We start from the raw sequence: 12,831 nt of genomic DNA, 5'->3' as shown, positions 1-12,831 counted from the left end.
TTGTGCCGCCGCGCGCCCCGTCTTCGCCCGCATGGCCCCGCTCGCCGCCGTCCGTGCCGCGCCCGCGTCGCCCAACTACTGCCTGTCGGAGTTCACCACCGCTGCGGCCTGCCTGCTTCCGTCGGAGCCCCACGCCGGCGACCCCACAGCTGGATGGCCACGGCCTCGCCCCGCAACCGGGTGGGCTACGGCCTTCGCCCGGCACCCACACTCGTTGCCCGCACACCCGCTAGGCCTCTGGGCCACCGACTGCTGGGGCCCAGCCCCAGTAAGAACGAAAATGAAATAATAATAATAATTAAATAATAATTAATTAATTAAAGAATTAATTAACTTAATTAATTTTGTTTAAATAAACTAAAAAATTAATTAAACTAACTAATCATAATTAGATTAATCTAATAGCTAACTAAAACTAATTAAACTGTTAGTTAAATAATTAATCAGTCAATGACAGGTGGGGCCCACCCCTAATTAATTATGTTTAGGTTAATTAAAACTGAATAATTAAATGTGTCACTGACAGGTGGGACCCACACGTCAGGTTGACCAGTCAACTCTTTTGACTGCTGATATCAGCATGACATCATGCTGATGTCATTAATCCATTTTTGAATTAATTTAAATAATTAATTAAATTTCAGAAAATTAATAAAATCTTTAGAAAATCATATCTTTTAATCCGTAACTCGGATTAAATTATTTTCAACATGAAAGTTGCTCAGAACGACGAGACGCATCCGCCACACACCCCTAACATATCAAACTCGCAACTTTCCCCCTCCGGCTCCTCTGCCCGAAAACGCGTAACACCGGGGATACTTTCCCGGATGTTTCCCCCCTTCACCGGTACCACCTCATACCGCGTTTGGGCACACCTAGCATCACGCTTTGTCATGTCATGCATCGTCATGCATTTGTTTGCATTATATTTATTGTTTCTTCCCCCTCTTCTCTCACTAGACACCGAGACCGACGCCGCTGCTACCCAGTACGACTACGGTGTTGACGACCCCTCTCTCTTGCCAGAGCAACCAGGCAAGCCCCCCCCCTTGATCACCAGATATCGCCTACTCTCTTTCTACTTCTTGCATTAGAGTAGCGTAGCATGTTACTGCTTTCCATTATTCCTATCCTGATGCATAGCCTGTCCTTGCTACTACTGTTGTTACCATTACCTGCTATCCTACTGCTTAGTATAGGATGCGAGTGTTCCATTAGTGGCCCTACACTCTTGTCTGTCTGCCATGCTATACTATTGGGCCGTGATCACTTCGGGAGGTGATCACGGGCATATTCTATATACTTTACACTGTTACATTACCTGTGGTTATGTTCGGAGTTGGGGGCTGAAGGGGCAGGTGGCTCCATCCCGGTAGAGGTGGGCCTGGGTTCCCGACGGCCCCCGACTGTTACTTTGTGGCGGAGCGACAGGGCAGGTTGAAACCACCTAGGAGAGAGGTGGGCCTGGCCCTGGTCGGTGTTCGCGGATACTTAACACGTTTAACGAGATCTTGGTATTTGATCTGAGTCTGGCTACTGGCCTATACACACTAACCATCTACGTGGGGACAATTATGGGCACTCGACATCGTGGTATTAGCCAAAGCCTTCATGACGTCAGCGACTGAGTGGCGTGTGCCGGATTGGACCGTAAGCCTGCTCTTGTATTAAGGGGGCTAGTTCTGCTTCCGGCCGCGTACGCAACGTGCAGGTGTGCAATGGGCGATGGGCCCAGACCCCTGCGCCATAGGATTTAGACCAGCGTGCTGACCTCTCTGTTGTGCCTTGGTAGGGCTGCGACGTGTTGATCTTCCGAGGCCGGACATGACCCAGGAAAGTGTGTCCGGCCAAATGGGATCGAGCGTGTTGGGATATGTGGTGCACCCCTGCAGGGAAGTTAATCTATTCGAATAGCCGTGATCTTCGGTAACAAGACGACTTGGAGTTGTACCTTGACCTTATGACAACTAGAACCGGATACTTAATAAAACACACCCTTCCAAGTGCCAGATACAACCGGTGATCGCTCTCTCACATGGCGACGAGGGGAGGATCAGATTATGCTATGTGATGATACCTGGAGGACTTCAGTTTACTCTCTTCTACATGCTGCAAGACGGAGGCTGCCAGAAGCGTAGTCTTCGAAAGGACTAGCTATCCCCCTCTTATTCCGGCATTCTGCAGTTCAGTCCGCATATGATAGCCTTATTCCAGTTGATACCAATGCATACATATGTAGTGTAGCTCCTTGCTTGCAAGTACTTTGGCTGAGTACTCACGGTTGCTTTCTCCCTCTTTTCCCCCTATCCCTTCTACCTGGTTGTCGCAACCAGATGTTGGAGCCCAGGAGCCAGACGCCACCTTCGACGACGACTCCTACTACACCGGAGGTGCCTACTACTACGTGCTGCCCGCTGACGATGACCAGGAGTAGTTTAGGAGGATCCCAGGCAGGAGGCCTGCGCCTCTTTCGATCTGTATCCCAGTTTGTGCTAGCCTTCTTAAGGCAAACTTGTTTAACTTATGTCTGTACTCAGATATTGTTGCTTCCACTGACTCGTCTATGATCGAGCTCTTGTATTCGAGCCCTCGAGGCCCCTAGCTTGTAATATGATGCTTCTATGACTTATTTTATTTGTAGAGTTGTGTTGTGATATCTTCCCGTGAGTCCCTGATCTTGATCGTACACGTTTGCGTGTATGATTAGTGTACGGTCAAATCGGGGGCGTCACAACTTAATAATGCAAAACATGAAAACATATTCCAGCAAACGGTTCTAGTATCTATAACCGAAACTATGCTAGTTAGCAAGAATTCAAGAAGTGTCCTTCCATGGTCCAACTACACATATTGGTATAGAAGATATTGCATGATAATGGTAAGTGGTGGTCGTAGTAAACAGGAATTGCTTGGATGAATCGGAATAAGATTTTATAGATTGAACATCCCGCCCAACCTCTGATTGTTGAACAATCCACTCCTTTTTTAGATCAGTAGAAGAAGAGTTGACATACTAATCCCCTAGATGATGCAGTGGAGATTGGAAGAGAGCTAGAAGGAGAACATCAATGGCGATTGACCGAGAGCTGTGCGTGCTGATGCGGTGGAGAGCTAGAAGCAGAACATCAATGGCGAATGTCTGAGAGCTATCCTAGCTGAGTGCTTCTCTGGCTATGATATTGATTTATGGGCAGAGGTAGTGGGAGAGATGGCTTGCATAGTACCACGTGTGCTGTGACAGAAGTCATCCCCTCGGTCTATGGGATGGATTTGACAACACACAACGCTCTCTTAATTGTTTGTACTATTCTGCAACAGACATGTAAATTTTACACATTGTCCACCTAGTTAGACTAGATATGTAAAGTTAGGAAGGTAGTATAATATGACATTAATAACAATCATGTGACAGAAACAAAGTAGACCAAACATTGAAACTACATACTGTAAGGAGGTGTTATATGTTAAAAAACATGTAGGAGTGAAATGAAAAAACACTCCCCTGGATATTTTTTCTTGTATGGTTTCAAAATTGCGAGGTCCATTTTGGTGGGAAAACTACCTCTCGCAGGAGTAGTATAAGAGCAACGCTTACACTTGTACATGTCCTCCTACCTCTCAAACTATTAGGAGACAATGAGCATGGATGAGAAGAATGGTGTTTTCCTCTCTTCCTTCACCGATGGCAGCAATGATCCGAATCAGATGGAAGGAAAAATTAGTTCATCCAAGGTACTTTGTATAAGCAGTTACTTGTTATGTTCTCATATTTGTTATTCGAAGATTCTTATTTCAGTATCAATTGGTGTGCATGTCAATATCTTCTTCTAATGTCTCATTTCAATTTGTCTTTCACTTATGTTTCTTAGAAAATTTCTGAGGGGAGCTCATGTGAAGATGATGCTGACTCCAGCATTCGTCCAGTACATACGAAATTCTTGCAGCAGAGCCAGGTCGAACCAATAGAAGTAAGTCGACTGTAGTACATTCTTATTTCATTCATGGGTGATTAATATGTTTCTGGTGTGCAGCCTCCTTTGTTACTACTTGAAGATAATGGTTTGGAGGAGGTGGTTGGAGAAAACATTGTTGGTGATAATATACAATTTGAAGCAGAGCTAGATGAAGGCGACCGTGCGTCTGATGTTGAGGCTGAAAGACAACATCGTGTACACGAACAGCCAATTGCGTACTTGCAGCTGTGGAGGATCTGCACGGATGGAAGATCAATGAAGAGGAGAAGAATCGATAATTAACTGTGGGACATTGAAATTTCAGATCTTAGTTGTGTTTCATATGTCATTTTGTGTGTCAACGTGGTTGGGATTTAAGCTTCGGTTTCAATTAGACCATATTTTGGATTGTGAAGTACTTACATTTGAAACGTTATGTCTAGAATATGTGAGTAAGCATGTTTTGTAACATTTGTGCTACATCTTATGTAATGGTTTTATCAATTAGAAAATTGAGGCAAATGAAATTACTCACTATGAAATGGTTCTATAACATTTCAGCTTCTTCTTATGAAAATGTTTGTATAACATTTCTGTTACTTCTTATGTAATGTATTTCAGTAAAATAAAAAAACCTGTCACACCATTTTACAGCTGCAGTACGAAATGTATTAAGTAATTGTACGTTATGATGTATTTCATATTTCAATTGGCAATGGAGTTAGAAACTATCAATACCTATGATCTGTGAAATAGTGCTAATATTAAAAAATTTCACTCATAAATGTAAATGTACTTACTAAAATTAAAGGTTTCACTTCTATAAGCTGTGAAAAATTGTTTCAAATTAATTTTTACCTTCACTAAAAATATTATGACACGTTAATGAATACTAGTGTAAAGTCTGGAAATAAATATAAGTTTATATAATCTGGTAAAAAACATAAGTAGTACATGAAGTGAAACATGAGTAGTTCATGATGTGAAATACTGAAATGTAGAGATAGTACAGCTAGTACATAGAGTGATGATCTAAGGTGCTGAATAATATTACAATCAGTGAAATATCAATTTCAGTGATAGTAAACACTAATGAATATCAGTAGAAGTGAAATACAAAAAAGTATTACGTAATCTTTCTTCTTTGAATCTGCACTAATTGATAGAAGTCGCTCCTTCAGCATCTTGTTCTTAGAAAGGAAATGGTTGTCCTTGTAACTTTTCTCTTCATTGGCATCTTCTAGTTTCACCAATGTATTTTCTAAGTCCAGATGTAGGCTTGCCAGGTAGTTCTTCATGGGAGTTCCATGTTCCGGATCAACCCAACAGCTCCATGCACATTCTTGTCCCTGAATACAATAGCATTGTGGGAAAAGTAAGCATAAATATAGGAAGTTCACATTGCATAGAGTGTGGGCTTAGTTGCTACTCCTTACATTTATAGGACAACCGAGGAAACGCCTACCGCCATGCTCGCTGCCCCATGCCACCCGGCGTGCAGGACTGTATCCATGGATGCATCGACGGAGAGTTTGCTGGTCAATCCCGTTCCAGCTTCCACCAGGTTGTGGTATATACATAACATCTTCATATATGACCAATCCGACACCCTAAACACAAGATGGAAGTAAGCATGAAGTTATAGGAAACAAATCCTAAGGAGTTCTATTGGAAAATATAAGAACTTACCTGGTTATCCGCAGCAATGTTCATTCCTGAGATGTCCAGAGGTGGTGTGAACGAAGACGGCTGCTTAGAGATTGGATTGCTGCCTGTGCTGGTGCCTCTGTACAATGGGTGGTGTGTATAATATAGGCAGGCAATGTTCCACTTACACAAGCGTTGGTTTGTAATAAATGAGCAATAAGTTCAAACATGTGGTTACACCGGTAGCACCAATTATTGCCTCAGAACTAGTAGGTGAAAATTTGATGCATCTTATGTACCGATATGTGCGCTACTCTCCGGACAGGTATGTTGTAGGACGTGATATAACAATGAGCGTGTAGCATTTAACACCTTTTTGAAATAGTCGGGCTGAAATTATGCGAACCGATTTCTATTGACGACACACTAGTTTTTAAAAATAAGTAAAAACCATAATAATAAGTTGTACTACAATTTTTCAATTAACGCATCTTTTTAGCCGTAACATAAGAGCAATTCAACTTGAACGGCATTTGTGAACATATTAATATCAAATATGAATTGAAATAAAAAAAATAGTTCACTATATTTCCCAATTTTTATTAATGTTATAAGAAAATAAGGTAAAAGTGCCATTGAGAATTACTTATATAAAATGAATTTAGCCATAAGGAAAAATAATATGGAAAATTTTCTATTATTTTCAATGTATAAGGAAGTTACAATATATTAGAAATGACACAATTTCCAATTTTGTACTAGTGAAATATGCAATGTAAATAACTTCATATTACAATTTATACTGCTTCATGAATGTGTTGAAAATAATTCAATATGTTAAATAGTAGATGTGAGATTAGGAATATTATTCAAATATAACAAAATTCATTAGATGATCAATATTATTAGATGTCAAATAACAAAAGGCATACTTTTGAATAGCTTCACTGACTGCAATGTAGAGTTATGAAACAATGTTTTAATATTATGAATCCCAAACACATGTTTTCTCATGTAGAAAAAATATTCCATTACATATGAAATATAAATTAAATATCCTTCTCTATTGAAATCGAATTATGTTACATACATTATAATATAGATACTAATTGTGTATTGACGTATGTCGAACATGACATATGAAAATCAGTAGAAACGCTTGCAAACTGTTTCAATATATACTAGTCTGTTTAATTTTTACCAAAAAATGATGTTCGAAATGTTAACAATTAAGACATCTCATATTAAATAGTATACATCTGAAAATAAATTTAGGTTCTCAATGATTTATTGTGAGTAGATGGAAGTGAAATGTCATATTTACAACATCTCGTCTTTCATTTTTACACAATAGTAACCATATCAACTATGTAATTCTCAGAATATTTGTCAGCAAATTGACATATGCAGTACATACCATATTCTTCATATGACTATCTGGATGCGAAATATGAAACAAAGCAGAACACACTTTTCATTAATACGAAATAAGAAATAAACTAAACATATTGAGTACTACTTACAATATTGTTAGTGATGTATTTTGATACATACATTGTACTAATATCCAAAATGTGCAATATGACATTTATAAAAAAATATGTTATCTGTAATATGATTTTGTGAATTCACTTATGTCAAACTTGAAAAATGAAATTAAATCGAACTGATTGCACCGTACTTCAAAATATCATATTCTGTCTTTTACGAACTGAAATTTTTATGTTTCAAATTTGAGTCGTTAGGACATATGTTATTTCATTCTAAACATGTGAAAAATGAAAATTGTCCATAGAAGTGCAAATTTTAAAATTATGAAATTTATACATGATATGCACAGAATAGAATATTTCATTATTCGTAAATTAAATTAAATAACAAATTTGAATAATATGACTAATAGATTAAATTGTGTTTTCACATGGTTCCTATTATGGAAATAATGCTATCTGAGATGTTTTAATAATCACAATTCACTTTCATAATATGAATTCCATAATTCAATAGCAAATATGAAACAAGGGATTTGAAAACGGTGCATATTTCAAACATCATATATTAGTTGAAAAAATTGAGAAATATGTTATTTTGAAATAGGTTGGAATCATTGTTATATATTTACATATATCATCTTTGACAGATGTGAATAGTGAAATATGATATTATGTTCACTGATATATGGTATTGCATCAAAAAGATAGCCGCATCGTTGTGCTGTTCAATGATCTAATTGTTGTAAGGCGGGCTATGCCTTGTTTCAGGAAACTATTATTTGATTTGGTTCATTTAGGTTAGCAGACTACTATTGTTTTCCGTGTGAAGTGGTATGGTCTATCTCACATCGCACGACAACTCATCATTTTCCACCAACTAGACTATTAAAAATAACATAGCATGCGAACATAATTTCAATTGCATTGGAGAGAGTAGTTGTATTTTGTGCCGCCAACAATGGATCTCATTGATACTGATTGAGTTTGTACATTTGTAGGCCATATACATTGTCGATATCATACACATAAATAGTACGAAATGAATTGCATTTTGATTAAAGTAGGAGCTATAAATAAACCATTCAAATTGGAAAACATAATTAATAACTGATATAACAATTAGCATCGTCGACATCTGAATCTAAGATTATATGATGGCAATCATGTTGTAATTTGGCACTTTTGAGGATGCGTTTGACGAAGCAATGGCATTTATTAGCATTTGAGGTTGATATTGGCAAAACCGATTACCGAAACACAAGCTGTGGCATAAATGATAAAAATGATTCAATTCTTATTACTTTATAAAGACATGGGAAACAATTTCGGTATGTGAAGTATTAAACTTGATTCGATAAATATTATTATACCAGTTAAATAAAAAAAGTAATTTGTTTCTTCACATAGTTTAAGCTGGTCAAAAATAGACAAATATATAACATTATATTCAATATGATGTAATAAGAAACACAATAGATTGAACTGTTTTATGCCTTTAATATGTAAGTTCATATCGTATTTGAAATAATACAATATGGACATTGCTTCATATAATAATTAAAATTAGATGTGTTCACTTTAATAGTAATGAAATATATGATGTTACTAATTTTAGACGTTATCACCGATGGATGTTGTCTATAGTACATTATATTGTAAACTTGTACAAATGTGTGTAGGGTGGATATCGTCGTCATACTGCGTGTTTGTTATGCTTGCATAAGACATTTAATTGTTCTCTTTGTCCATGTTGTTTATAAAGTTTAAACTATTTCAGATCATAAAGTACGTTATTAAAATTATTGTGCATCAACTTATTTAGGGGATACATGCTTGCTATAAGCATGCACATTTTGATAACCATATTCATGTTATAATAAAATGCATTTTTTGGTGCAATATTTAAAATATCGCAAAGCATTGCACTTCACAAACATACTAGATACATTCATACACAGATCATTACATATATTAAGTAGCCAATGAATTAAATTTCGATATATCTGGGAAGTAATAAATTAAAATACAATTTAGAAAACATAATAAGTAAGTAATGTAAGGATCAACATCCTCCTCATATTAAGAAAACCTTATAAAGCTATCATATAGTTTGCGGGAAGAAGACGGTTGATACAACTGCGGTGCGCTGCCATCTTCTTTAACTAAGACAATGGTACTCTGGTTAGTTTGTGTGCTTTCATTGATATTCTTTAACCAAGACACATAAGTTATGATACGAAGTTAGGAAATGCGTTTTCTGATTAGTTTGTGTGATTAGTTTGTTATGATACCAAGCTAAGACAATGGTTCTATGGTTAGTTTGTGTGCTTTCAATGACAGAAATGTTGTTGTTGGTACCGCCCACGTAGGATGTCGTTCATACAAACTGTTTTTGTACATTAGTACAAACTCGTACATTTTGTATGTCGTCGTAATAGTGCGCTATTGTGATAGTTCTCGATATGTTAGAATGGTTTTCTTGTTCCAGGCTCGTCAGAAAATAATAACTATTTCATATTATACATTTTTAGTATAGGCATGCACATTTGTAATACTAAATTCATGTTATAATGACATTCAAATTAGCGGTTCAAAAATTAAAAATTTGATCTATTACAAAACATTGCCCATGACGAACATTAGAAATACATTCATACTTATAGTGTTACACATAATAAGTACAAAATCAAATACATTTCGATTATTCTAGGAGCTAAATATATAACATTCAAGTTCAAAATCATAATAAATAATTAATAAAAGCATTAGCATATTTATTATCTTAATGTAAGATGCTATGCTTGAAATCAAGTTGTAATTTGGCACTTTTCGAGGAAGCGCCTAATGAACCTATGTCATTTTGTAGTAGTTGATATTCATAGTGGCAAAACTGAGTACTGATACACAACCAGTGGCATAAATGATAAAAATTATTCATTTCTTACTAGTTTATAAACAGATGGTAAACAATTTGGTATGTGAATTATTGACATAGTTTAACCTGATAGAAAAAGGACATATATGTAACATTATATTGCATATGATGTAATAGGAAATCCAGTTTGTTGAAATATGCTTTGCCTTTAATATGTAAATAATAGAATATGGACATCCTTCATATCCTATTCAAAATTATAATTTTTCACTTTAATAGAACTGAATTATATGATTTTACTAATTATAGGCATTATCAATGATGGATGTTGTGTATACTACGAGAAATTGTGAACTTTTAGAAATGGGTTTATGGTGGATATCGTCGTCTTACTGCCCATTTTTGATACTTGCATACGCCATGGAACGGTTCTGTTGATCCATGCTATTTATGAAATAGAAAATATTTAAGATCATGATGTACGTTATTCAATGTGTTCTGCATCAATGTTTTAGGGGGAAAATGCTTGTTCTAAGCATGCACATATTTATATATATATCCAGGTGATAATATAACACATTTTTGCTGCAAACATTAATATATCACAAAGCCTTGCACTATAAAAACATAAGAGATACATTGATAGACATAGCATTACATATATTTATTAGGAAAAGAATTACATTTTGGAAAAAGTAGCAATTAATAATTAAAGATACAATTTGGAAAACAAAAGAAAAAAGTAATCTAAGCATTAGCATCGTCCTCATATGAAAATAAGATTATAATGCTATCATATTCTTTGCTCGAAGAAGACGGTTGATACTGCTGCGGTGCGCTGCCATCTTCTTTATCTTCGACATTGGTTCTTTGATTAGTTTCTATGCTTTCATTGATATTCCTTAATCGAGACACATATGGATCATCTGTATATGAAACACTATGCTTGTTCTTAGTTGGCATACCATACATTTTTGCTTCTGCCTTGATGTGTTCGGATACCAAGTCCGTGGTCAAGAATCGGATGACCTCAGGGGATAGATGGCAGCACTCACTTGAGTAGTCAAATGTGGAAGACGAGTTGGTCGTATTTGTTGGAGTAGCAGTACCACTTGTAGCAGCTTCAACTTGATGGTCAATAGATTGCCCAGAAGCCGTTAGGAACCAAGGTATCTTGGGTACATCCTTCTTCTTGGTTGGCTTAACCTTGTTCTTGTGCTTGCGCGGTGGCATTTCAACCAATATGGTAGTAGAATGACTGAATGGATGTTGTTGTGATGACAGCTGGGAAATCTGGTTCTTATATAGAGGTTGATGAAGCACTGTTTCAAAAATTATTTTTCTAAATTAAACATAGGCAGGTACTGGCCTTGGCTGGTAATGGATCAATGCATATCTCTATTGATGTGACAATACTAAATGGAGAAATAGCTTTCCAGTACATAGTAAGAAAGTAACGTGTAACAGCTTCCTAGCTGGAGAATCATAAGATTCTCTGACCAGTACTAGGCTGACAACTTTTTCAATTCAATTAGTACACGCATCCTCTGAGAATGAAACGTCTGGTGGAATGCACATACCAGTAGTTCAAATTTTTGAAAACGCCCTCCTAGATGGTAATACTATGTTAAAAGTATAGTATATGTTATCATGTAATTTCTTCAAAAGAATTTTAGACTTGATAAAGTATCAGTACGATTGTCGTATTAATAACTGGACGCCCAAATATATATCACTAATTATTATTATAATTTACAGAAGTTTGATATTGTTTTAGCCATGTGAAATGTGAAACAAAAAAGTTTTCAGCATTTCATTTTATAGTGTCATTGTATGTACATCATAAGTTCTTACACTTCTCCATTGCTTCATATAATTTGATTGCTTTAGATAGATCAACCAAGGTGGTGAATAGGTGTAAATATTATGTAATAGATATTCAGACTGTAGGTAAGCATTATTGTTAGACAAATGAGAAATTAAATCTTCATACTTTGTAATTTAAAATATGTGAAATGTACATTTCAAAGTTAATGAAAAATGAATATGATAAAATTTCAATTTACTGAAATATGAAATGGTCGCAATAGCAATCATACATAGGACATGGTTTGAAGAGTAGTAGCACTTCTCCATTGCGTCATATAATTTGATTGCTTTAGATACATCAACCAAGGTGCTGAAAAGTTGTAAATATTGTGTAATAGATAGTCAGACTGTAGGTAAGCAATACAGTTAGACAAATGAGATATTAAATCTTCAAATATTTTAATTTCAAATTCAATGAATGTACATTTGAAATTTAATGAAATAAGATTATGACCAAATTTAAATGAACTTAAATATGAAATAGTATCCACTTATATTTTTTCCTTCTTAATAGCAATCATACATAGGCCATGGTTTGAAGAGTAGTAGCATGAATCGCCCCCTCTGTTCAGAATTGTATTTATGTGGCTGCGCATGCAGGTACACAGACGGGTCATAAAGGATTCTTCTGCCATATGGACATAAAGTGATTCGATTCCTGCCTCAAACGTCTTGACCGGTACGGTACTATTGGGAGCAGTGACATGGTGAAAAATATAATTTTACTTGCATGGCAAAAACACTTTTTACTGCATGCGTATGTGTTGTTACTAGTTAGCAATCCAGATGCTATATATATGTTGTGCGCATGACATTTGAACACACATTGCTCTAGCTCTTAACTACTGAAATACATCTAGCAGTTAGCAATGGTTGTCATAGTCACAGTGGCTGTCCACCTGCCGCATAAGAAACTCATTCAACCTGAGTTCTTGTGTGGTTGCGGTAGACCTGCAGCTTCTAGGAAGTGTTTAGGTGGAGAACACAATGG

At 36.2% G+C, this 12,831-nt stretch overlaps 1 protein-coding gene across 1 annotated transcript; it reads left to right on the top strand.

Moving 5' to 3' along the window:
* Positions 1-3,639: 3,639 nt before the first annotated feature.
* On the top strand, positions 3,640-4,259 carry LOC147990809 (uncharacterized). Its single transcript, XM_087538405.1, has 3 exons — positions 3,640-3,735; positions 3,873-3,971; positions 4,035-4,259. The coding sequence occupies exons 1-3, from the start codon at positions 3,640-3,642 to the stop codon at positions 4,257-4,259; spliced, it is 420 nt and encodes a 139-aa protein (XP_087394531.1).
* Positions 4,260-12,831: the final 8,572 nt, after the last annotated feature.

The sequence above is a fragment of the Triticum urartu genome, chromosome 1A (assembly GCF_056163025.1).
Source record: "Triticum urartu cultivar PI428250 chromosome 1A, HENAU_Tu73, whole genome shotgun sequence".
In the NCBI taxonomy this organism is placed as follows: domain Eukaryota; kingdom Viridiplantae; phylum Streptophyta; class Magnoliopsida; order Poales; family Poaceae; genus Triticum; species Triticum urartu.
Note: the sequence above shows the minus strand (reverse complement) of the source record. Positions and strands in the feature narration are given on the sequence as shown.

What these genes read in the sequence shown, in the direction of transcription:
- LOC147990809 (XM_087538405.1), top strand. Translation starts at nt 3,640, where the DNA reads ATGAGCATGGATGAGAAGAATGGTGTTTTCCTCTCTTCCTTCACCGAT. An exon ending in GAAAAATTAGTTCATCCAAG is followed by an intron (nt 3,736 to 3,872) that starts GTACTTTGTATA and finishes TATGTTTCTTAG; the next exon opens with AAAATTTCTGAGGGGAGCTC. An exon ending in GCCAGGTCGAACCAATAGAA is followed by an intron (nt 3,972 to 4,034) that starts GTAAGTCGACTG and finishes TCTGGTGTGCAG; the next exon opens with CCTCCTTTGTTACTACTTGA.